Source organism: Armigeres subalbatus, chromosome 3 (assembly GCF_024139115.2).
Source record: "Armigeres subalbatus isolate Guangzhou_Male chromosome 3, GZ_Asu_2, whole genome shotgun sequence".
In the NCBI taxonomy this organism is placed as follows: domain Eukaryota; kingdom Metazoa; phylum Arthropoda; class Insecta; order Diptera; family Culicidae; genus Armigeres; species Armigeres subalbatus.
Window position 1 is genome coordinate 113,703,879 of NC_085141.1, and position 27,308 is coordinate 113,731,186.

The 27,308-nt window shown below is 38.5% G+C and overlaps 1 protein-coding gene and 1 long non-coding RNA gene across 3 annotated transcripts in view; one reads left to right on the forward strand and one right to left on the reverse strand.

Moving 5' to 3' along the window:
• Nucleotides 1–26,312, forward strand: part of LOC134220953 (fructose-bisphosphate aldolase-like) — a 68,892-nt gene extending 42,580 nt beyond the window's left edge. For both annotated transcript variants that reach the window (XM_062700114.1, XM_062700113.1), the window contains one exon: nt 25,395–26,312. In XM_062700114.1, coding sequence (XP_062556098.1) covers nt 25,395–25,487 — 93 coding nt within the window. In that variant the 3' untranslated portion in view covers nt 25,488–26,312. The remainder of the gene's footprint in view (nt 1–25,394) is intronic.
• Nucleotides 2,120–3,243, reverse strand: LOC134225153 (uncharacterized). Its single transcript, XR_009983180.1, has 3 exons — nt 3,175–3,243; nt 2,992–3,115; nt 2,120–2,907 (listed from the first exon to the last, which is right to left on the reverse strand). It is a non-coding gene; the product is annotated as an uncharacterized LOC134225153 (long non-coding RNA).
• Nucleotides 26,313–27,308: the final 996 nt, after the last annotated feature.

Sequence of the window (27,308 nt, forward strand, 5' to 3'; positions counted from 1 at the left end):
GCAATGGACAAACAAAGATCTCCTTTCATTATCAAGAATGTTAGCTTGCACTTAATTTTGGCCACCAGCCTTATTCCTTGCTTGGTCATAACACTGCCCTCTACAGCTGGACAGCGTCAAATCAATCAATCCTTAATGAAGGAATAAAGCGTGGCGGATGTTTTACATTTCACTTCCTAGAAACAATGGCTTCCGAATTATTTCTGCCAAAACGGATGCAAAATGAAAAATGTTCCTTCCATGGAATATCTGCCAGGTCTTGCCGCACATAATAGCATAGTAAACAGCTAATTTTATCAACTCAAGGAGTTACCGAAGTAAAGGACGAGAATTTCGTTTTGGATAACATGGCTACACCAAGTATACGATTCGCGTTTCAATCGAGATTTCAGCCCCCTGCATTTTCACAGCGCAAATTCAACAAATTTATGAAATAAGTTGCATCATCATTGTGACCACGGATTGCTAGACCCTGAGAAGCTAAGTATACAATAGCAATTACAAGATCTTTTTCAAGCACGCCCAGTTAACAATGTTTTCTCTCTTTTTTGATCGGAGATCTGCGCAAAAATGTTATCTGATGCTCGCAAAGCTATAGGGTAACGGTACCAATAGTGGAGGTATTAGTAGATCTACAAACGAAAATATTTAAAAAAAAATGTTAATTATGGGAAATTTACAGCTTTAATATCTTAGCCAATAGATAAACTATTAAATGAGCTGAAGAAGGATCCCACGATCAAGAGCTCGGCCTTCCGGGAGCTCATTGCCAACTCATTGGGCAGTGACGGTAACGTAAGAGCTCTAACGCAGGAAGCAGTGGTCGAGTGCAGAGACCTGGACGAGATGGTGACAAAAATGAGATTGATGTCATCTAACATAAACAATTACCAAATATTGCTTCCACCACTAATGGGTACACTGTTCCTTTAGTGGCGGTAAAAATTAATTTTGGTTCCCATAGTGGTGCTATCAATGGATTTCTAACGGGACTAACCACAATTGGTACAGTTGCCCACTATAGGTGCAAGGAAGTCAATTTAATTAAGGAAAATCATTGTTTTCAATAGTTTTTCTAGCGATATCTTAGAATAAGTTGCATTTAACAGGATGTTTAAAGCACGACGCATCAACTCAAACCATCATAAACGGTATATTTATTATGAGACGCTCCAAAATAATTAATCGGTATATTTATGATAAATCTCATTGAAACCCCACTACCTCCACTATTGGTGCTACTTCCACTAAGGGTACGGTTACCCTAGTAATCTAGAAAATGCCATAGTTTCGTGGTAGGTTAAAACTGACCATGCGAAGGCCACGCTACAGGTTCCGAGAACCCGTAATTTCCGGTAAAAAAGCCAATATAGAACTTCAAATCAAGTCAGTCTTCCGACACCTCGACACCCGACACCACGATTTCTAACGAGATTTTGATAAGTTTGAGGTGTCGGAAAACTCATTTGTTTCGTACTTTGATGTTGGCATTTTGTACCCGAAACTCCGGCTTTGCAGAACCTGTTCTGTTGCCATTGCGTGACTAATTTCACTCTACCATGAAACTATGGCGTTTTCTTTATTTCTCGTGAGATGCTGAGAAGTTTGAGGCGTCGGAAGACCCATTCATTCTGTGGTTCTATGTTTTCCTGGGTTTCTGGGTTTCGGTGGTCATCCGGAAGCCAATTTATGTCTGTATGACTATTGTTGTCAACCATTCACATTGACCTTTAATTACTCATACTAAAACACTGCTATGACGCTCAAAATTTCAAAATACGTAGCATGTGCTCAAAAAATGACTTATGACCACACTTCAAAATTCCCCCGTCTGAAAGACCCGTTACTTTCTGGAACTACTATTCCCCTTGGTCACAGTTGAAACCGCTTGCATTTTGGTTGACAATTGATCGAGAACGAGCTGTTTGAAGTTGTCCATATTCGTCCCGACAGTTTGAGGGTTAAAAACGGGTCTACTCAAAATTTGTGTAAAAAATACCACTTTATTAAAATGCTTGTAACATGGCAATCGTTTAGCATTAGCATTTGTCCCGGCCACGTCCTTGCGTATGCTGAGGAAGGGGAAGGATGGTTTGTTGGACACCTACTTAAGAAAGATGTAGAGAGCTCTACGACCTCTCATAGATGTCACGGGAGGTTTTGGGTTTGTGTGGCAGGTTATAACAGTAGGAATCATTTTGGTAGAACGTGAAACACAGAAAGAACTAAGATAGAAATACAAAGTATGTAAGGTACGAGCCTGGAATTGAATCCACGACCTCCTGCTTATAAGGCAGAAGCGGTAGCCACTAGACCACCGAGCTCGTCACCCCATTCCGAGTCGATAAATACGTATTTAATTTTCTTTTAGAAAACGTCTTCAGTGTTTTGTTGGAAATGTTCAACAGAAAACGAAAAGCATCTTTTACTTAATTTTTTGAGGTTATCCTATTTTCAACAAAATTGCGTTGGATTTAACGGAACTTTTAGTACGTCAAGCTTAGAGTGTAAATGTTAATAATAAGAATTAGTTTTTCTGATAACTTTGTCCAGCAGGCAATCGATCTCGCTATCTCCGGATTGGCGATCCTACTCCTTTGCTCGTAAGGCAACTGGAGATCCAAACGGCACTTCTGCAGTTTCACAAAGTCTCGAAGTATGGCTTCCATCTGGCAGCCACCTCGTTCTTATCTGTCAGCAAATTTCTTTCTTGGTCATTGAACATGGCGGTAGCTGGCGCTGTCTTCCTCCACACTTTATTGATAGTTCCATATAACCTCCGCATTTCGTTCTCCATTCTTTCCTGCCCTCACTAATCATTTGATCTTAACTGTTTTTTTCTTCCTGCGGTGGAATTGTTTTTCGGCTGCTCTTGCTTCCCTAACAGATTCAACAGATCCTATTTTCCTGGGAAATAAATATATTTGACATAACCAGCACAGCTAAAATTATTACAAAAGTGCAAACTTTAAGAATTGACTACGTTTTTACCTTTCTTGTATTTTTTATTTATTTTATAATTTAATTATACAATGAAATGAAGGCTGTTGAGTATGCCACCTTTGGCGCGATTGAAACACCTATTGAAAGCAGCTTTTTGTGAGCAGCTTCAATGCTGTATATGATAAATTTATTTTAGCATATTTTCATACAATATTACTTAAAACTACTTACATTTTAGTGCACGAATCGCGATTTGCCAGAGGCAGGTTCGTTTCACACCAACTTTGAGTTCATACTGATTTATTTAACCTTGAACAGTGTTGCCAGTTTCACAGTACTAATTACTACCCCAACAAAGGCATTGTAGTTAAATACGTTTTCTTATAAGATGCTTCATATTTCGATGTCATAATTCCATTCGTCTTCCAAAATGCTAAAGTTTGATACCCATTTTGCCATAGTTTGTGATATTTTGAAAATGGCCGATTTTAGTGCCCCTGGAGGCTTCCCAAGGGCCTTGGAACTGGCCCCAGTGTGGCCAATATCCTCAGAATCATATCTGGATGTCATGATTCCGCTAGTCTTCCAGAATGCTGAAGTTTGATACCCATATTGCTAGTATGGAGCAAAAATATTGAACTGTCCATTTTGGGCCGGTTTCCGAAGGGTCAGTTCAAAGAAACCACGGTGTTGGCCAATTCTGGAACAGTTGTCACCATGATTTTTGTGTTTGACATAATCTCCACATACAAATCTACCGAAATGATATGAATTGAGCAAAGCAACATTTTATTGGACGTATAAAGCCAAAAAAGGAAGTTGTGGTCAAATTTACTGCATCTGACCCAGTGACCCACCGGAATAACTCCGGATAGGAGGACCACATCACAAGTCCCAACATGTATTCTGAATTCTGGGATCCGTACGAGCAGAACAGTGATAAAACCAGGCCAATACGACAAAAATGACGAAATGGCAGTGATTTGATTCTTGTTCCTTCACTCAGACCGATACAAACCTAAAATATGTCGAATTGATTATTTCATTATTCAAACAATTGAAAAAAAAACTAAACATAATTTAGGTACCAGGTTTAGCGTAAATTGGTTGACGTTTGGTTATTTACTGTGTAATTTGTTTTGGTTCAAGGCAAACCATTTGAGTTCCAATCTTCTTCTTCTTCTTTCTTCTATATATAAAAATGAGTTAGCATTCGCTTTGAGACGATATAACTCACGAACGGATGGACCGATTTGCAAAACTTTCTCACTAATCGATTCGTCTTGAGATCAGCTGTGTTTGTACATACTCAGAGTTGATCAATTAAACGAGGAAAGTAGGAAAATTGTCAAAACGTTTTATATTTCATGAATGTTAAACTCGAAGAAACTCACGCCGCCATTATCAAGCGCAAAATACTGGAATGGGCTGGAAGGTGGACCAAATCGCCGGGTCTATTCGGATCAAGTCAAATCCGAATCTGAAAAGGATTTTTCGGTGGCTTGAGATACTTCTGCACATAGTTGGGTCAATAAAATCCAACTCTGAAGTGGATTGAATTATGGCTCCATGTACTACGAGTTACAAGGTGGGGTTAGTGGATTTGGAGAAACGAAGAAAAATCAAGAACATGTTTCTTCAAGAAATTGATGCCTTAATAGCAATTCCAACAAAGTAGATATCTAATTACCGGAATTCCTCGATGAAGATGCCGATGTAACTCCATGTAATACGAGTTACAAGATTTTTTTCTCAAATTAACACAAAACTTGTTTGAGAATTCGTGACAGAATTCTTTCTTGTTGAAGATTCCTCATGAATTGTGTCGGATTAAACTGACTTGGGGGTCCTAAGGCTACTATTTCGCCTATCCTTGCTGGAGGTGGTTGGTTCCCAATCCCAGGTCCAATTTAATTTCCTTCTAAATAACTTTCCCTACACTCCTCATGTTCCAGCAGCCGCTTGAACCCAAAATGGATTTCCAAACCTCTTCCATCTTAGTCCGATGATATGTTATTTGGCATAAACCGTTTGACATACAAGTTGTGTTATCACTGATTTATGGACTAATGCCAAATATGTTCAATTCTTTATAATTATTGTCATTTGAACATTATATGAGCAATGCTGTTTTTGTGAAGTGAATTAGAGAATGTACATAACAATTATGTCTCGTAGGTGCATTGGTAGTGTCAACGAAAATGTTATGCTATTTACCTTTTTTCACTTATCGTCTTTTTGCCTCTGGGTAAGGATATGTTACTAAAAACCAAGTACAAAAATATCGGAAATGCGAATATGAAAATTGAAAGTGATCATTAGCAAAAACTATTTTATTTATTATACGAAAAAGGAAAATTCAATGAAGGTAATACTAAAGGAGATCAATCATCTTATTGTAAGCACACTTTGTCCTGTATAAGTCGTGGAATTGTATGCTTCCATCCTCAAAGAATGCATTTTCAAGACAATAGGCAAAGGAAAATAGGATTACTTCTTCCAAAGAATGCATTTGCCCGTCATAAGGCAAGAAAGGATATAGTTCCTTCTTTCAATTCAGGCAAGGAAATATATGGTCCTTTCTTCCAAGGAATGCATGTTTCAAGTAGAATGCAAGAGAAAACATCATTCTTTCTGCCTGCATTTTCCCTTTCTTGATTTTAAAGCATGCATACATTCTGTCGAAAAAGAGAAAATATTATTTGTTTTTGTTAAAAGATCACTCCAAATTGAACTTTTGATAGAAGGCGCGGGGGCCTATGAAGTTATATACCAATAGACTCATGAAAATGGGTCAAATCAAAACGGGGCGAAATGGGGCAAAACAGACCACAAAATAAACAACTAGAATTTCCAACCCTCGAAATGACCTTCAAACGGGGGTCTGATGTTTTGGTTGTGTTTTCGTAGTTTCTTCTGCTTTTCGTTTATGGAACTGTCAGTGTGTATCGCATCTATCTCTTTTCTTCTCGTGATTATCCTTATGGCTGTCAGTGCGGAATTTTCAATGTTGACTACGAAACAAACCGTGGTGGAGGTATACAAGTGTCAGTCCCGTGCCTCCAAAGGATTTATCTGAATTTTTCCGTCAGGAACACATTTTTGGGTCAACTAACCTTGGCGGATATAAAACATCCGTTTTTCTCCTCGAATTTTCCCACTGTGTAATGTGGGGAAATTTGGTAGTTCCTTTTGGAAATCTTTAACTAGAATCTGTAAACATTGTGGTTGTGACGGTGTTGTAAAATGTCGTTTGCATTCATTTGTTGAATTTCTTTACCAAACCATCGGATGGCAGATTTTAATACAGTTCTGCATAAGAACCTTACAGAAACTGTATAATAATTTGGCATTTACAATTTCGGAAGATTTTAATACAATTGTTGTATTGAAATCTTACAGATTTGTATTATTTTAATACAATATCTGTATAAAATGCTTACAGCAAGATTTTATACAATAATTGTCAGATTTTTTGGGTGTTCATACGCTACGTATTAACCCGTAAGGTATGAACTCATATAGCGCTGAAATGTGCCTCGAACTTTTGCTGAAAATTGTAATCTGAAGCGTGAAAGCCAAAATGTTATTCAAATGACATTTATGTCAATTCGCTTTCATGTCTCGGATTCCATATTAGAGCATTGAACTATTCAGGCATTGTCAGTCAACTGTTATAAGATGAGCTTAGAACTATGTATTACAGTTAATTCCGCCACGTATCTGAAAAGATTACAACGAGGTGAAATTAAATGGAATAGTACTAAACTGGTTTTGTGACAAGTGAAGACATTGTAAGAGCTTATCCATGAAGAAAGTTGTGGCGATATGACAATGACATGCTGGTCCATTTGATAGCATGCATGTGGAGCTTCCTTCAGAGAGCAAAATGCCTTCTGCGGTAAAAGCTTCAAACGTGTATACGCTTACATATTTTTACAGATTTTTGGCATACCAGACCCAACCGGTGGATTTTAGCTTTTCTAACAATTCTGCATAAGAATCTACCAAAACCTGTAGAAGAACTGAGCATATGCCAAAATGTTAGATTTTTATACAAGTATTGTATAAGCATCTAACAATTTTGTAAGTTTTTCTAACAATATTTGTTTGATAGCTTACATTTTTTGTATAAGAATCTAACAATTTCGCATATGCCCAGTTCTTATACGGGTTTTGTTAGATTGATTATACAGAACTGTTAGATAATCCAACAATCGCCGGTTGAGTGCAGAAAGAGAGCTGCGGACGCGTGGTGTATTGTTCTCTAAGATCTGCCACCAACATGCTTTTTTGCTTCCATGACGTTTTTCGGTAGCTGAAAATCATTACTTTTTCAATGGTGAATGTTGCCAGGGGGCTCTCGAAATTTTTTTGAAACTTAGGAATGCCATCTGCTAGCTGTGTTTATTGACTGTCGCATGAAGTACCTACTCACGTTAAGGAAAACTCGTTTTGCTCAAAGTGATGATTTCAACTTGCGCATACATAACAAGCGATGATTGTTTTCTGAATAGGTGATGAAAAGGCCATTTTGTCAGAGTGTTAATCAGAGTTGGATGTAAATTTTTCTACAGAAAAACAATCACTAAACAATATGATTTAGGTTTCTATTACGAAACAAACAAATTAATCATTGATTTGAATTGGCAAATTTTGATTGTGGCGAACACCTGATATGTTTGCAGATTCGAATGATCACAATATTTTGCTTACGCTTTGCAGAGCTTGCAGCTTGTTTTTGGCACTTTTCACCCTGAAGAACAGTGTTTTCGTGATGCCTGCCGGACGTTATCCCACGAGCCGCTTGTCTTGAAAATCAATAAGTTTACTACGAATGGTCATGATACAGCAAACAAGTTAGTTAGCATCAATATGTTATATTTCTAATAGATATTCGGCTTTTCTTAGAAATAAGAATGTTCGTCCGATAATAATAATAACAGATTTTTTGTTTTTACAAAACAATCATAAGCAAATGTTTTTCAGCGTGAGACAATGAACAGTTATTAATGATTACATATTTAACTTTTTTGGTCTACCCGTGCCGTCCCAAAAACACCCGGCCCGGGGCCACCACATGGTTGCTCGCCTAGCACCACAAACCTAGAATCAACTCTCAGTTAGATTTGATTAGCAGCTCAACCGGTCTCGGCCGGTCCTCTCAGGAATGAACGGTTTGAAAAATTGTGTAACCGAGCGGCTGTGGGCGCACATCATCTGAACCTGTGGAGCAGAACCGCTTCTGCGATTAGCACTTGAAGATTTTTTCGTTAGCACAATCCGCAGACGGCTGGCTGTTTACCGATGCAGCAAGCCAACTAGGGAGAGTGGTTCCCGAGTTTCATTGACTGGAATCGCTGTCGAGTGTTTGTCTAGGGGAAAAAACAGCTTCACAATCAATGCCGCGTGGAGGTGCTGAATAAGTTATGAATTCTGACTACACCATCGGCCATGAGAGTTGTCGCGTGCGACATCGTATACCCACTGTGCGATCTATACTTGGAGTAGAGTAGAACCACGTGGGTTACAGGAATGTTGATGACCGAATCATCATATAACAGCCAATAATTGAGAATTTTGTTATATCGCGAATTCTGGCATTTGCATCTTAAAATTAATAAGGCAAAGTTGTTTTGACATTGACAAATATCGGTGAAATATTGATCCACGAAAACCTAAGTTCTGAGTTTGAACTTTTTCATTATTCCGTGGTAAAAAAATGCATAGCGAACAAACTCAGTGAACCCCACTTGCAACAGTTCACGCCAAGATTGATGAGTTGTTTTCGATCCGATCAAACTTCTCCCGTTGGTGCCATCCGTCGGGGTCGGTTTCCGGGAAACAACCGCAAAGTAACCTTCACCTCAGTTCCCATGAAATGTTGCCCATTAGATCCAGCGACAACAGGGCTGACTGGTGCGTGGTGGTAGTTTGGATGGCACTGATGATGCCCCTTGCCCGTACCATCGTCGTTGTGATGTAACCATCTGGGGTTGAGCGTAATTAAAAACTTTTCCGTACCGGACCGGACGGGCTCATATGTGTTCGTTCACTTGTTGTTTTCTAATGCTCGTTTAGAGGAGTGCTTTCCACGGGTGGTGGCTCAGAGAGCCATGTGCCGTTTTCCCAAGTGGAAAAGGGATTATTTAGGTCAAATCTGTTGGTGGATAGGTTTCTGAATATTATTCGTGAAAGCAAATGCGATGGTTGTAATTTAAAGTTGAGTCATGAGGTAAGATAAATAACAAATTTGGTTTGCAAAAAAATATTTTAGATTCATAGAAATTTTTAAATTAGTTCTCGTTAGACCTTCCAACTTCATATCTTCTGCGAAAACAAGTTTCTAATTTGATGGTAAAAAATGCAATAAATCGCGTATTTACCGAGTAGCATTGCACATCGATTAGATCAATCCGAACGACCGAACCGAAAAGGTCCATCCAACTGGATATGGATGTTGATTCTGCCCTATGTGAAGCGAGCCAAAACAACTTTACGACTTTTGGAATCGTTGGCTTTATATTGCCATTACGATGCGATGCTAGAAACAGCTGCAGCTCCATCTACATTACTTGATTTAGATGTTGATTCGATGAGTGCATCTGGCACCCACTTCCCAACAACAACAACATGAACTAACCCAACGCAACGGAAAACAACAAGGTCACGGCCAGAAAAGACTTCATGGCGACGACCGTTTGTGGTTGTTTGGGGGCGCACGCTGTGGGATAAATTTTATGACGGTTTCTTTGGAATCAGCTGATGGAGGAAATTCCGACCGAGTTGTCAAGAGGCTCGCCTAGGATGTTTACGGTGATCTTTCGAAAATAGCGCAGCCATAAAACTATTTACTGCCCATGAATTTAAATTCGGTGTAAATCATTTGCACATCAATACGTTCTGGATTCCTGAGCGATAAATCACTAATTGGATGATTTGGGGTGATCGGACTACATCGTTTAGCTTTACGAGTGTAGCCTTAGCAACTCTGTATTAGATCATTGTCGAGTTTCGTTTGACGGTTGTTGATATTTAGCTTGACTGCAATATTAAATTCAGTCTTTTTATCCGCTTTATATTTTCGATACAAATTCTTCATGATTTGTTCAACAATAGGATGGGAATATGCAAAGAGACACCTAAATATGCGAATGAGGTCTGTTAATCCCTCTCGATACAATTAGCATCGGCAGTTGGTCCGACCTGTTCTTAGATGTTATCCCAATTTCTTTGCAACTCAGCATTTTAAACAACCGTAATGGTCTTATGGACTTCTCTGGTTTTACACATATACAGTCGAGTGATTCAAAATTTGGCTTTTTCGCTCCCTATGCTCAAACAATGATATTTGCTGTTTTAATAATCCTCCTTAAACTATAGCTAATTCCGAAGTAATTTGACTGAGCACGTGCATTTTGAAGTTCGTATCGAAATTGCTATGAAAACAGAGAAAATTCTCTCTGTTTTCATTTCGTTTCGTAGTTGACAGTCATGCTCTTTCTGTCGCAGCAGGGTCGAATGCATGTTAGATGGAAATCTTCTGAGCGCTGAAGAATAACTCGGATTGTGATGGTTTTGTGGAAAGCATTTTATATGATGAAAAATAATGATGATAATTATTTATTCTCCACTTATTCAACATGAATTGTTTAAAAAACAGATGCTCTCTAGAATTAACATGAAGTATTTAACTTAAACCTAGATTTAATAGAACAAATCGAATAAATTTTCAAAGTTCAAGAGCCAATGCGGAAGACAATTTAAAACGTAGGAATGGTTGTAAAACGAATATATTTGATAAATAAACATGATTTCATAAATTGTTTCAATTCTGCTCCTTGAATGGCTTAATATACTTTGGATTTCAACATTTTTCACGTAGGACAACTGTACGATTTGAATGGGATGTATATATAAAGTAGAATATATTAGAATATCAAACACGATTTTCTGTTGGTTCTCAGAGTATATTGGTCATTAGTTTCCATCGTCATTTTACATTAACAAGTTATTCTACATTATTGATATATAAACATAATTCATAATTCAACTAGTATATTCCAGTGACTCTGGCAACACTTCTACCAATTCTGGTTTGTTTTGATTACTCATAAACATTTGTAGTGCAATCCAATATTGCTAGTGATGTTGCATGCAAGTCCAGGGTGGGGATAATATTCTGACGTTTATTTGACAAGACGTCATTCAGTCTGTCATCCAAATTGTTTGTTGTGATCGCATATTCCGCGACGATCGCGATCACCTCGCGAAAAGTTTTTTAATTAATCCGCCGGTATTTTCGCGTATTTTAACACTTCCCCGCAATTTGGATGTTGAGACGTCCCAATAATCTTCGATGTGCGTCTCTCGGGAGGCCCTTGGTGAATGCATCAGCCGGTTGATCCTCGGAACGGATGAATTTTAGTTGTAATCTTCCTTCCTTGATGTGATCCCGTATAAACATGTATTTGATGTCCAGATGTTTCATTCGTTGGTGTGATCGAGGTTCCTCCGCGATACTAATACATGGAACATTATCTTCCATAATAATGAATGGAATGCTACCCACATCCAATTCTTTGAGGAATTTCACAAGCCATATTCCTTCAGTTACAGCTGTGCAAAGTGCAATAAGTTCTGCTTCGGATGTTGACAAACTGACCGTTTGTTGTCGTTTCGTTGACCATGAAACTAAGCTTCCAAAAATTCGAAAGCATATCCTGAAACCGATTTTCTATCATCAGGATCATTAGCGAAATCTGCATCCGCATATCCCTTGACAATGTGTGTGTAAGGTCTCTTCTCATATTTTATCATTGTATCCGTAGTCCCTTTCAGGTATCTAAGAATACGTTTCAAACCAACCCAATGAGCATCAGTCGCACAACTCTGATATTTACTTAGCGTATTGACTGCCGCGCTAATGTCAGGTCGAGACGTTAGTGTTGAATATTGCAAACACCCAAGCAGTTCCTTGTAGGGATGAGCAGTTTCTTGCTGATTTGTTTTAGACCATTTTACATTTGAATCGAGCGGTGTCACCACAGGTTTACAATCAATCATACCGAAACGTTTCAAAATCTTCTCAACGTATCTTGATTGTGATATTTCTATCGTTTGATTGTCAAAATCTCTTTTAATTTTCATTCCGAGAAAATATTTGACCTCATCAAGGTCCTTCATTTGGAATAGCCTTCCAAGTTCTTCTTTTATCCAATCCAAATTTTCCTGATCGTTGGCTAATATCAGTATGTCATCCACATACAAAAGCAAAATAATTCCTTTTGCTTTGGATCTATATACACAACAATCACTTTCAAGGAGAAAATCCCAATTCTTTGACTGCATCGTCAAACTTCTTATTCCAATTTCTGCTTGCTTGTTTCAATCCATACAAGCTTTTATGCAAACGAACAGTCTTCGCTTTACCATTTTCGTCTGCTGGAAGTTTCATAAAAATATCTTCATCTAGATCACCGTACAAAATGCCGTTTTACATCCATTTGGTGAACAAGCATTTTGTATTCATTTGCAAGAGCCAATAATAATCGGACGCTGTCCATTTTTGCTACTGGTGCAAATGTTTCACTGTAGTCAAACCCTGGGCGTTGTGAACATCCCTTTGCTACAAGTCTTGCTTTGTATCTCCCATCTTCTTTCCTTGTGAAGACCCATTTTGATTGTATTGGTTTGATGTTGTTTTTGTAGTTGACCACTTCCCATGTTTTATTATCGTCTAGTGATTTCATTTCATCGTCGATTGCCTCCCGCCAGTGCTCCCAGTCTTCCAGTAGTTTTAATTCAGTGATTGATTGCGGAATGCAACCATCAATAACTGGCGCTATTTTTGCAGAGAAATTATGAAACGTAGTCTGTTTTCTGTTTCTCGTGCTTCGACGTAATTCTAGCTGTTTCTCTGTGGGTTGTTCGTAATTATCTGACTCCGATGTATCATATGCTTGTGCATGATGATCGTTTTCGACGATTTCTGATTCCGATTCTTCGAATATGCCATTATTTTCCACGGAAATCGTTTCTTCAGAATCTTCCCGATCCTCTGATGCAATTTCTTCTGGAATTTTGGTTTCCTCGTTGCCATATTTCTCATCGGTATTCTCTTCACAAGTTTCTCTTGTAATTATTTGAGAGAAAACCAAATCATTTGAACCTGCAGACTCACCGATATATGGTGTTTTCGATTCATCAAATACTACATTCCTGGCAATTTCAATTTTCTTCAAAGCGCCATTCCATAGCCTATAGCCATTATTCGCGTAGCCCACGAATATCAATCTTTTAGATTTGGAATTTAATTTTGTTCTCTTTTCTTTTGGAATGAGTTTGTATGCTGTACATCCAAAAACTCTAAGATTTTTTTTAAGTTTGGGAGTTTTCCAAACCATTTTTCATATGGCGTCTTATTTTCTTGTAATGCTACCGTAGGGGACTTGTTTGTAAGGTATGTCGCTACATAAACAGCCTCTCCCCACATTTTCTTAGATAACCCACTATCATGAAGCATTGCGCGTACTTTTTCCATCAATGTTCTATTGAAACGCTCGCTTACTCCATTTTGCTGAGGAGTATACGGTACCGTATATATCATCTGAATTCCTTTACTTTTACAGTAATTCTGGAACTCTCTATTTTGATATTCCCCACCGTTATCTGTACGAAATTTAGACAGTTTCTGACCGATTTGTGCTGTACTACATTCGTAATATTTCTTAAATTTTCGAAGACTTCATTCTTTGATTTCAGAAGATAAACCACGGCGAAGTGCGTAAAGTCATCGATAAATGTTACCAAATAACGATAACCATCATGAGTTGCTACCTCCATAGATCCACAAACATCGGAATGAACTAGTTCCAATGGTCTAGTAGACCTTGGCAACTGCAAACTATTAAACTTGTTGCTAACTTGCTTCCCCGCAAGGCAACTTTCGCAAACATCTGGCAAACTGCCAACACTTTCTTCACCACAGTCGATACCTTCAACCATGCCATTTCTTACTAATTTCAGCATATTACTTTTGCCTAAATGTCCCAATCGTTTATGCCATGTTTCGACATTTATCTGGTCCTTTCCTACTAATGCTGAGGTTACATTGCCCTCCAACTCCAATTGCAAATAATAAAGACCATTCTCCATTATCCCATGGGCGATAACCTCCCCACCATACATAAAAGTAACTTTCTTTCCCATAGAATTCACCCTTCTAACTGAAAGGAGATTCACATCTAGCTCCGGAATAAAAAGCACATTATAGAATTCGAGTTTCTTTATTTTGTTTTCTCCGACAACACTGCTCACTCGTACCTTACCTCTCTTCGTACCCCGAAGAGTTGTTCCTGATTTAGCAGTTGCAATGACGACTGGCTTCTCCAATTCTTCCACATCTTCCAGCATTCGCTCGTCATTCACCATGTGGTCGCTGGCTCCTGAATCGACCACAAATCTCACTTTCCGTGATGTTTCACCGTTGCCGCTGGTTTGAGTCATCAGTGCATGATGGCGACTCTGGTTCTTTCCCTGCCATCGGGGATGTTGACATGCTTGTTGACCATTCCATTGTCCTTTCTTCTTCTTCAACGGGCATTTGTTTTGTAATGGCCAGTTTCTCCACAGCCAAAGCAAACGTTCACGTGCTTTTTGTTCGACTTCAGTGCGACGTCATCGAACCCTCTGATCCGCCTTCCACCCATTGTTTCACTATCGATCATTTCTGCATCCAAATACATGCGTTTTATCTCACCTAGCGGTTTACGACACAACTCATCGTTTGGTAGCACAGTCAATGCACCCTCCACATGCTTAAATCGGTTTGGCATCGCAATAATTAGAGCATGGATCTTCTCCGCTGGCGTTAGTCCAGCTCGCATTCTTTCCAGCTCTCGAATGATCAGATCGTATTCATCAAACAAACGCTGAAGGCTATCAAAACGTTTATGTTTGAGATTGAATAGACGATCTCGCATCGTGATCATTGCTCCAGTTCCAACTTTCTGGTATGTGCTGACCAACACATCCATCACTTGCTTCGCATAATCTAGGCCAATCAATTGATTTAAAACCTGATTATTCACCATCAGCACTATTTCGTCTAAAGCGTCCATATCTTCTTCCATCCGTTTCTTTATTTTTCTTTCCTCGCTGCTTCTTCTTCGGGTTTCGCTCCCGGCACCGGGTGGGCATATTCTTCTTCCACGGGAGTCCTCAACAGCGTATGCACCAGACGCATCTTATTGAGATGGTGCTCAATCCGCCATTTCCAAGCAGGGAAATTCGCTTCGTTCCCGTCGAATACGCACGAACGGTCTCCACGATAGAGCGCCGCAACGGACGACGGCCCTCGCTCAAGAGGAATGCGTTCCGTCTTGTTGTTTACTACTGGTTGACCACCAGCTAGTTCCCCATCGGTAACCCCGAGGGCAATATCTTCCTTCTTACCAGGCATCTTCTTCAACTAATCGCTTTAGAATAACTTCACTTGGCTCGACTTTCTACCAGTTAACCACTGGGCCCATAACCTATTAGAATATCAAACACGATTTTCTGTTGGTTCTCAGAGTATATTGGTCATTAGTTTCCATCGTCATTTTACATTAACAAGTTATTCTACATTATTGATATATAAACATAATTCATAATTCAACTAGTATATTCCAGTGACTCTGGCAACACTTCTACCAATTCTGGTTTGTTTTGATTACTCATAAACATTTGTAGTGCAATCCAATATTGCTAGTGATGTTGCATGCAAGTCCAGGGTGGGGATAATATTCTGACGTTTATTTGACAAGACGTCATTCAGTCTGTCATCCAAATTGTTTGTTGTGATCGCATATTCCGCGACGATCGCGATCACCTCGCGAAAAGTTTTTTTAATTAATCCGCCGGTATTTTCGCGTATTTTAACAGAATAACCTTAAATAAAACGTGGATTGGTAATGCATCAATTCATCCAAAATTCAGTTTAAATTATATCACATTCACACGATTCGATTTTGTTAGAAGCTGTATCATTGATTGTCGAGTAGAACGCAATGGTTCAGTTTCCATTTTTGAAAAAAAAAATACTGAGTTGCCCTTCATACATGGAGATACTGGTGGAAATACATTTTAGTTCGATAATATTTCTTGAAAATTGGTCCAATCGTCCTTTTTTTATTTATTTGTGAGAATTCCCAAAAGTATTTAAATTTTTCTATCAAATCTCCGTTCGATCATAGTACAAAAAACTTTTTAAACTTAAAAATAAATTGAGGAATAGTCTGATTCCCCGAAGAACGGCGCACCCAACTAATGAATGTAGCTTCGCTCATTATCCTTAATGAGAGCTTCAAATCAAGACAAAATTTTCAAAACGACTTATCTGCTTTTGTAAACAAAGAGTCAAACGAAGATTTGACGAATCTGATAGCTCTCCCACGCAAACCAACACCATCAATAGGTAGGTGAAGGATTCCGCTACCTGTTGATGGTGTTGATTTGCGTGGGAGAGCTATCAGATTCGTCAAATCGTCGTTTGAATCTTTGTTTACAAAAGCAGATAAGTCGTTTTGAAAATTTTGTCTTGAAATATTCTTCGAAAATCCCTTTCCATATATTTTTTTATATTTTTTTTCGTAGAAACTTTGTTCAGAAAAATGTTCGATTGTCGCCCCACAAATGATTGATTTCGCAAATTAAATTTTAAAACTCTCCTTGAATTCAACCCTGTATTAGCGTGCAAATGAGGAAACATGGAAACGTCAAGATATATTATCTTGCTGCAGTCTGAACTACTCGTAATAATTGGATACCCTCTCACTTAACAAAGTCATAAATAGCCCAATCTGAATAGGCTATAAGGAACCAACTCTAACCGACGGTTTTGTTTGCAGGGCAAGGAACTTGCGTTTCCTTTTTACTTCTGCTGACGGGGTGGCATATATTTTCAATCATCAGAAGAACCCTCGCAGAGTGGCCACTTTTACCTGAAAGTAAAACAGTCTACTAGACTGTACCCGTATACCAGTCAAATGGAACGTGAATTATGGAAAGGCAATATTCAATAGATTTGCAAGCATCGAAGTAGGCTTTATATGAACCACAATGGAGAGCCATTAAAATATTATTCAAAGAAATCGTGGCCATTCTTCATATCAGTTAAATGCATTTGGCGATCCTGCTCTGCCCATGATAGCATAAATGTAACATTTGCATTTTGGTTGATTTTGTAAATCGTATGTCAATCCTCCCCACAAACTCAATCATTTCCAGCTTACCACAGATAAGAAAGATAGTAAAGCCTATTTTACTGTTGTGGGATTAGATGCAGTAAATTAAGCTTTCTGAGAGATTCACAGGCTTTTTACAAAATGAACAAAAATGCGAGTGTGCCAAATATGCGATCATTGGCAGTGCTGGACTTCCTCATTTTATGGTAAGTGCATATTAAAATACATATTTTGCGAACGGTGCAAACTTATTCCTTCAAAAGTCGGACCAGAGCAAAGGTGAAGGTCGGCATAAAGCTGACTCCTTATCATTAAACGTAACTTTTGGATGTTAGTACCAATTTTCAAACTATAAACCTATTTGAAAATGATTATCATCACCATGCAAAATGCGTGTTGCTCGATCCTATAAAGAGTGCGAGTAGTGCTCGCATACGGTGCACAGTACGACTAAGTATTGCTGATTTTTATAATGAGACATGCGTGGTGCAGATGATTAATTTTCACCGACACTTTTTCGTGTCCCTAAACTAACGACTAAAATGTTGCATATACCCGGAAATCCCGAGATCCCGGAGTTTTCCTGCAATATTTAAATAATTCTCGATCTACAAAATAAGTAACGACCAAATCGCAAATCGGTCCCGATTTGACTTCCGTCCCGTTATTGCAGCTTGAAAATTGAGGTTGCTGACAGCTCACATCGGCTGGGCCAGCTGGTTCCAAACTCGATGAAAATAAGAACAAATAGCCGTCAGAACAGTCAACCCCAGATCGAGGTTTGCCTTTTCGTTCTTTTCTGGAGGATACATTTATCCCCCAGTGGTGCGGATCGAATCGATTTGGTTGTCAAACTGAAGCCAAAGTTTTCTATTGTGCCGGAGCCAAACATTGAAGATTGTAATTAATTGCATATTATTCGGCAACTCGGCCGTACGAAAACCATTTTTTTGTTAAATATCTTGGCTGTGCATATGCACAGCATATGTTTCGAAATGGACAAATTGATATGAAATTTGCGAAAAAGAATCCACGTGTCTTGGAGGGACTCGAACCCTCAACCTCCTACTCTCTAGATAGGCGTGATAACCCCTACACAACAAGACCACTTAAAGGTCACGTTTGCGGAAAAGCCATCAGAATCCGAGTACCAACCTCCACCGCGGTTAGCTCTCTTTTTTGCAAATTGAATATCTTTCGGATGCTTGATTTGCCCAATCTCCACATTTGCTTTACTGTTGTATATCCACAGCCAAGCGAGTGCACATTGTTTATTAAACGAGAGGATCGCACTCCATGCCCCCCAGCAACGGACTGGGCGGGACGGTATAGAATGCGAATTCAATCGCACTCTGCTGTGCCAAAGGCTTGCTTGGCTAAAGCATTTGATGAGTTTGATTGCCTTTACGTAATTGAAGATTGTGGTTATGTTCGTTTTAGATCTTATATCGAGAAGTATTATTATTATTTGGGGAAATAATAAAAAATAAACTTAGTTTGAGTTTTGCATTTTTTGTAATAAATGTATTCACATTATATTTCGAGTGGATAATTAGTAGGAATGCAACTAAAAAGCACTCGTTACGAAATTTCTCGAGATTCAGCAGCTGATTGGAGCAGGAATATATGTATACCATCGTAAAGTCATGTAGAGTCTCGCCCATTTGTGCGCCTTCATGCAGCATGGAAAGAGAAATTCGAAGAGCGGGAAATGTTTGACAACCGTGTAACTGCAAAATAATTTTGCTTATGGGATTGATTTCAAAATATTCCGCTATTCGCTTGAGAGCAGAAAAGCGACTCTATCCGCAGCACCCAGGTGTGCCCTTGAAAACGCGAGTTCATTTAGTTTTGGATTCCGGAAAGCTTGTCCTTAAGTTGAATTAATGTTGGCGCAGAAAAGATCAGGAAAAACCTTTTAGCGTAAATTTAACGAATGTGTTTAATTTTATCGAATGCTGCGGAAAAGTGAATGTATATTAACTCCTCATAACATCTTTTTTGAAGATTAACGTAAATAAAGATATAAAAAAATCTTTTCTGTAGAGATTGAGCTATCTTTACAATTGTAGAAAGTAAATTGGTAATCTACTTGTCGAAATATTTTTGAAGTGGAAAGTAGATATATGAAAAAATAGAATGTTTTTTCATAGATTGGGTGTTTATGTCGGGTTGGGTATTCATGTCGGGTTGGCGGACAAGTGCGAAAACCAATAATTATTGATGGAAGTAAGCTTGTGGCGTTTATTCTTTCGTGAAGAACATTTTCGGTTGATTGGAGAAAGCGAATTCCGAAATCCGATGCCACTTCTTTGTTTTGTCTCACGAGTCACTCCCAATGAATTTCCCGACGAAATACCGAGAAAATTTCTAAAGTAATCTCGAGGAATTTCCGGATGAAGTTTCGAAGAAGTAATCCGGATGATTTTCCCGAAAAAATTCAGAATAATTTTCTGAGCGAGAATAATTTGACGAATTAATCGAGGAAGTCCCAAAGAACTTGTCGAGGAAGTCCCAAGGAATTGTCGAGGGAATTTTAAAAGAAAGAATTTGTAGAGTAAATCCCGAATAATTTCACGAGGAATATCCGAAGAGTTTGTCAAGGTACTTCCGAAAAATTCCTCTAAGGAATTATCAGGAATTTCCCAAGGAAACTTCCGAAGGATATCCCGAGAGAGGAAATTTAGGAAAGTTAAAGAAATTGTTGAGGAAGTCCCGAACAAATTCCCGATGATATTCCGAGAATTTTGCTAGGATGCTCCGAAGGGTTTATCGAAGAAATTCCAAAGAATTCGTTGCCGAAATTCCGGAGCATTTGCTGAAGAAATTATGAAAAATTTACCGAGGAAATCCCGAAAAGTTTCTAAGGGAAAATACGAAGATATTACCATATTACTAAGGAACTCCTGACGAATTTCTTAGAGGATTTCAGAAGAACTTCCTGAGGAGGTGGTTCCGATGAAGTTTCGAAAAACTTTCCAAAAAATACGATGATTTTTTTGTTATTTTGGGATATTTTTCAGATTCCTACATATTTCAGAAAATTTAGTCCCGCGAAAAACTCCGAAGTTTTTTTTAATCGAATGCAATAAAATGTTGCCGCTCCGATACACAGCACTGGCTAAGATAACCCCCAGCATGACCTCGGCAAAATCACGACAAATGCCTCCGCCAACGATTCATGGCCCGGCGCACGTCTCTATGTGAGACGCCCGTAAGATCAATGGTGCTATTGTTTATCGGAAGAATCAAATTGCTGTGGGGAATGCTCACATTATTGCGAAATTTTTTTTAGACTAAATGCCTGCACAACTGTTCTCGGGTTTACTACCCGAGCTTAGTTTTCCTACGATTAGTTACCATTATGTTGTCACTCGAGTTTCAGCGATTTATGCGGAAAAGGCATTGAAGGGTAACTACTCCCTTTGGTGGGGTGTGATCCCACGAAAACAGTACGTTAGACAAGTGCTTTCCCTTCTAATTATTTTGTCGCTGATTTGTTGACAATTTACAGTTGTACAGCCAAAGCTACATCTGTTCGAAGATAGTAATATCAACTGTCAGGACTTGAATTTCAAGCGAAATTGGGTTATTGAAATAATTACTTCTAGGCCAGGAAAACGCCAACAATGCAATAGTGTAATCTTTCTGAGGAAAGATGTGTAACATGAACAAGTCTAACATATCTGTCCTTCACCCTCATGACAGATCATAGCAGCCATCAAAACATACAATCGCAACCAGTCAATTTCAGTCAAGGAGCTAGACTTTACTAAGGTCGGTTATGTCGCATTTCGAATATGTTGAGGGATTTCCACATGCAATACTGAATTGCACAGTCCAAATATTTGTAGAAATTGGCGAAGCCAATCCGTAATTTGATGAAAGTCGTGGAAGCATGAAAGAATAATTTTATTTCAGATTTTTGAAGAATCTGCGAGAATCCTTGTAACTGTCAAGAAATTTCCTAAAAAAAGCTAGAGGAACTTAAAAAAGAACTTTATGAACAAAACTGTCGTAGAAATTACCTCCCGGAATCCAAAATTAAATGCACTCGCGTTTTCAAAGGTACACCATACTCAATAAAGGTAGTCCGCCCTGACGTAAGTCTCATCGTCCATGATGACACAGTGAGGCTTCGTTAGCATTTGGCAGTACAGTTTTTGGTCCCGTGACTTTCATTCCGTATTTTGCTATTTGTCACGATTTGGAGCCTTCAGCCCTTTCGTATGCAGTCCCTCCCAGCCCTTGTCTCTCTAATCGAAAGGCCTTGGACAGATTCAATTATTAGGCCACATCCCTGACCGATGCATTTGGATTAGGCTTAAATGCTTCCATAACACGCTTGGGATCCTGATCATTAATGAAACATCCATTCTGATCGTATTTCTCCTCCTTTCCATAGTAACGTTTAATCACGCGAATCACCAATGACTGCACGATTCCCAGTTGTTTTCCGATTTCCAAATTAAGGATTTGACAGGTGTTTTTCGGGTGACGCCATTTTTCCCCCAATTTTCGAAAAATTGGCAACGAAAAAAATATAGTGTAAGCCAGAGGCCTTGATAAGAGAAACGCGGATATAAGATGCAACACTGCCAATACTGCAGCCAATCTTCTTCAATCAAGAACAACACACAAATGTAAAATGCGTTCAAAATTTGTTAATTCATAAATGTTACTTAATCGAATTTAGCCGTTTTCAGTATTTGAAACACAGTTTTGGCTGCTTGACTGGTCTCTTGCTCGATTGGCTCGCCCTAATCCATACTGGGACATAGTAAAACGGAAGCAAAAGACCTTTTGAAAACTTTTTTGTGTCTTTTTTAAAGCGATTCTTGAGATACAATCGTAACAATATATATAGTATATAAAAAACAAATCATAGTTCTTCATTTAGTCAAAATTTCATATTGTCGGAAAAGCAATCAATGTAAAGAGAAGGAGGGGTCCCCAGAATGGGTTTTTGGATGATAAACTGGGTTGGTGCTAGCTAAACTTCTTTATAACTTTTTTGGTGTTTGACAAACAAAAGGTTTGAACGACTATAGATGCCTTAGCTCCGTGGCTGCAAAAAAATGAAATTCGTGCATTTTAAAAAGGCATGATAAACCGATCAAAATGCTGTAATCAGGCTAAGTGTTGTTCGTGGTAGTTTTGTGGAGGGAATGCGGCTTTCCTCTGGTTGATCTGAGTATACAAATCTAATTAAGGGATAATCAAATGGTATCACATTAGAATCTAACTTCAGAACTTCTTCAAGATTTCTGGGGCACAAAAATAAAAAAAAACCGGCTAAAGTAAAAAACCGTTTTTATTTTTGCTCTCATTGCAGTATGCTAAAAAAGTGATTTCCAGTGGTCACGATCACCTACGAAATTGACATTTGTGCTGAGTGATAGAACGGCCTTTGCGGCAGCTATCTTTGTACTCTCTTGTGATTATCCTTCTGGTCTTGTTGTATATCCCGTAATTACAGGAAAGAATCGTACTTCAGGTGGCAGCAAATAATGTCTATAATATTTTTTATTCGGGTATAATCCAGGCGATTGGAGCTAGACCTCGAATACACGGTAAAAAGCGACCCGCCCCTTGCAACCTGCAGATATCCGTAATATTTAGATTTTTCTCGTGGTGCATTATAATTCGAACGCTACGTGGTGAGAGAGCTTTCATCATCGATTTGTTCAGCATGGGTTGTCCGTTTGCTTTGATGCTGCTACATAAATGCCCTTTGACGTAGCTGTTGGAGCTCATAAATATTGTCTTAAAGTGAACATTGATATTTACTAGATAGTTGAGGAATTTCAACCAAAACCGTTTCATTATGATTTTTAGCAAACAACTTCAAATGAATTTAGGTGCAAATTTTTGAAAGTTGATTAAATGATTATTGTTAAAAAATAATCCAAGAGACATATTCCAGAAGCAACTTCTCGAATAATTGTTTGATCAAATTCTGGATAGTTGTTTTTCAGTAGAAATCCTGGCAAGAATTTGTAGAGCATTAGTTACAAATGAAAGTTATAAGCAAATTCCTGAAATAATCTCTGAAGGAAATCTTGAAACATTGATAAATAGAATTCATGTAGTATCCATATAATTATTTTATTAGAAATATTCGCTTTCGTTTTTTTAATAGTTCTGTAGAGACTTCTTTGAACCCATCATATGACTTTTGCTACCTGATTAGTGATTTTACAAATACTTGTCAATAATGACGTTAAATGACGTTGATTTATGAATAAATTCCTGGAGAAAAAAAGTTTTTGCAGTACTTACATGTTTAAGCAAAGTAAATCGACGCTAATTTCTAAAATATTAAAGACTACTCGCTGTATTTTTCACTCCCTTACTAAGGAAAGCTTTCACTGTAATTTTGTGTCTCTTATGTGTTCACTTTTTGCTCCATTAATTGAAACATCCGCTTCAAATGACTGCCGTCTCTCGAACAAATCTTTTAGCAGAATTTTTTCCCTACACACAAATCCGAATCGAACCATGGGGTGTTCGAGCTCGGGCAAAAACAAACGACATTTAGGATCGAAATTTGCAATTTCCTCTTCGATATGGCACCGGGTGTTTTCACTTCACACCCCCCCCCCCTCCCTTACACGGCTTCCTCCCTGATGCCTTGCTGAAACTTTAGCAACACGGTCCGGTCCTCATCCTCCGCGGGGAGCCATCCGTGATGAATTTGCATCCTGCAGCGACATTACGCCAGTTCTATGTGGAAACCTCTTCCCCCTCCCTCCCATTTTGGATGAACCTCCGTTTGCTTCCCACGTGATTGTAGAACCCACGCTTGGATCGATTCCGCAACACATCCGACCATCGCATCGTTGCAAGAGCAGTGCTGACTTGTGAATAATTGATTGCAGTGTTTGTCTCTTGCTGCCTCTGGATGGGACGCGTTGTCCATCAGCCGTTGTTTAGTGTTTAGGATGGTCAAGCCGATGGTTCACATCCTTCCCAGTTTGCAGTTCACTGGACGTTGGACCACACGGTTCATCGCAATGTTGACGATAGGGTATCGCTCTTATTGGCCAGGGTAAACGTACTCATTTTTCACGAAAGATATTCACATGTAATCCTGGTTGGGTAAATGGAGGAACTGGGAGTGAGGCGGAAATCGAAGTTCGAGGCTTATGTTGACGAAAAGCCAACTGCACTTGCTTGAATGGTGATTCCTACCTTGTGGATCAATGGTTCTAATTAAAATTCCCATTTATTTCAATCATTCCAACACCGTCCCAGTATGGTGCGTTCAATCTGATTTCCATTCAACGATGCAAAGTTCAATCTGGGCCAATAGCAGGAAGTAAGCATCGCACTTGATTCGGTTCCTGGCTCGAAATGAGATTGATTCCTCTGTTTGTCACCTTCTCCATTGAGTCGGAAATCAGCTGGACGGCAACTAAGTCAACGGTGGTATTGTGATTTGCATCTATAAATATGATGATTGATATTCTGGACTGCACTCGAAGCACTGTTGACCAATGGAACGGCGAACGGAAATGGCCAATTGGAATATGGGGGACGGTTCTGGGGAGAAAATATTCAAATCGCATTTCAATCCCCGAAGCGCTTCAGTAGGTATGTCGGTCGAGATTTGAATACGAGATTTAGCGACAATGAGCATGGCGGATGCCCAATCGCCCATGCTCATAGTTGAGGGAGTGCGTCTGATCAGAAATTTACACCGATATTGACCGTATAGTTAGATGTGAATATCTAATGTGCGAATATATTCTAAAATAGTTGATGCAAGTTTTTCATAATGGTTTGTTGGTTCACTTATTTGATTTGTCTGAATATTTTTTAAAGACCTTTTTAAAAGAAAATTCAAGAAAAACACGAATTATTTAGAAACAAGTCGCATTAGCCAAATCACTAAGATACTTATCTTACCAATAAAATAATAAAATAATATAAAATAATAAAAAAGGAATCATATTCTATAGGTGGATTACCTTTCTTAATTAATTATGTAACACAGCTTTAACAGAAGTATTTCAATATTTTTTTCCCACGTGAAAAGTGATAACAACTGATTAGTTCTAAAGAAGAGACGATTGAATGAAAAGTGTTTATGTGCAGTTCTAGAATCAAATTGACCCTAACCGTTCTTAATTTCGAAACTTTGATGGCAAAATCTTCATTACCTATCAACCGAAAAAAAACCCAAATAATCAAAACTTCCATTTTCTTCTCTCTTTCCAGGCCAACGGTGACGCTTCCTTGGGCAAGTATGGTGGCGGTGTTGTCGGTGCCGCCGGACAGGGCAGCTTATTCGTCGCCAACCACGCTTACTAAGCGCCCCATCCTCCCCGCTAGACATAATCCCCCCTCCAGCAATACCTCTCCTCCTCGACGGAAAATGTGTCGTCAGGCGGGCTCGCACGTTATGGCCGATGTCGTTTGCAAGCAACATAATACGGCACACTTGACCCTTGTAACCTCAGCATATATTTGTCGCATAATGGTATGAATAATTGTTGGCACTCACATTCTCCCTGGGGAAAAGGCTTGATGATGTGCTTCGTAGAGCAGATTTATAGAACTCAAAGAAATCAACACAATAAAATCTCATCTGTTAGAAGCTGGTAGTTGAACTCGAGAGGGCATTGATTGATAAGACAGGACAAAAATTAATCTAATCACAATTATTATCAAACAACAAACTATAGTAATTTGTTGAACATGTTGGCTAAGTGAATGTAGAAGAGGCCGTGCTTCGTAAGTCTAAACAATAAAAAAAATCAATTGCAAGTAAGATCCAGCGTAGGGTTGAAAGCAACACCATGCCCCGGTCATCACTAACATGTAAGCAAGGTTTTCGTTTTGGGCAATAGTCAAGCTGAACAAAAAGTTTACTCATTTTGCAAAGTCATGTTACAATAAACAGTTATCACACGAAACAGGTCAATCGACCCGAACGGCAAATCACAAATTTTACTATCCAGAATATTCTGAAACCCAAACCAGTCATGCGAAGGAGAAGATTATTAGGATTAAAATGTTTCGTTTTAACTTTAATTTTACGTATTTAAACAAAACCAATGTTATTACAAAATGGACTACAGTCGGTTATTAAACTAGACAAGGAAATAAACTGAAGGGTAATATTAAAATTGAAAAGATCGTGTTTTTGTCTTTTTTGCAATCCGAAAATATGGGCAAAATATCTTCTTGCTTAAAACAGATACAAATATGCAACTGTACCACTAAAGATGACAACTTTTGTATAGCATTTGAAACGGAATTATTAAGCTTTGCCTATAATTTTCGCTTCTTTATACCAGAGTTATAAATAAATCCACAGTGTTTAAGGCTGGCTGCTCGAAGGTAAGTATTTTGATATGAAAACTTATTGAATAAACTTTCTAAACGTTGAGTCCATCACTTTCATCAAACATTTTTATCGATAAAGTAGAAAATATTAACATCCAGTTAATACCGCATCAAGCATTCGGGTGCTAATTGAATCGTTTGAATCGCTCTTGTGAGGGTACACGGTAATGCAAATATTTTTATCGTGATATCCAATAATCAGTGCAAATGGGAACAACATTTTTTTTTTCAAGTTATGAAGAATGAAGTTCCGGGGAATATAGACCCATGTTTTTACATTCATTATTATAAGCAATGTTGACCACGTGGAAGTGCCGAATTCGAATAACATTGGAAATTTTGCATTTTCGGTTGGCTAAAACAATTGGATTTATCGTGGTGTCGAAAAGGAAAAGCGAATCAATTGGCAGTTTACATGAGGCTACTACTCGCAAATGTTGCCCTCTTCTGTACTGGGGCGCGTGCATATCCCGAGGCGTAGAATCGACAAAAACGAATTATACTACGAATCTAAAATAAAAAACAATTCCTGAATTAAAATACTATATTGTTGCGTTGACTCTTGAGCTTTGAGAAATATATCAGGATGTGCAAAATGAACTGGAGATCTTATATATTTTTTCTTAATTTCAATAATTAATAATGTTTTGAGCTGAATTACTGCCTTTTCTCGCAAAACTTTTTCATGTTAGTTAGAGATCATCCATATATTATTAGAGAGTGTGACAATACATACAACATTTTTGGATGCTTCTAATCTCATACTTGCGCAGCCAATACTTG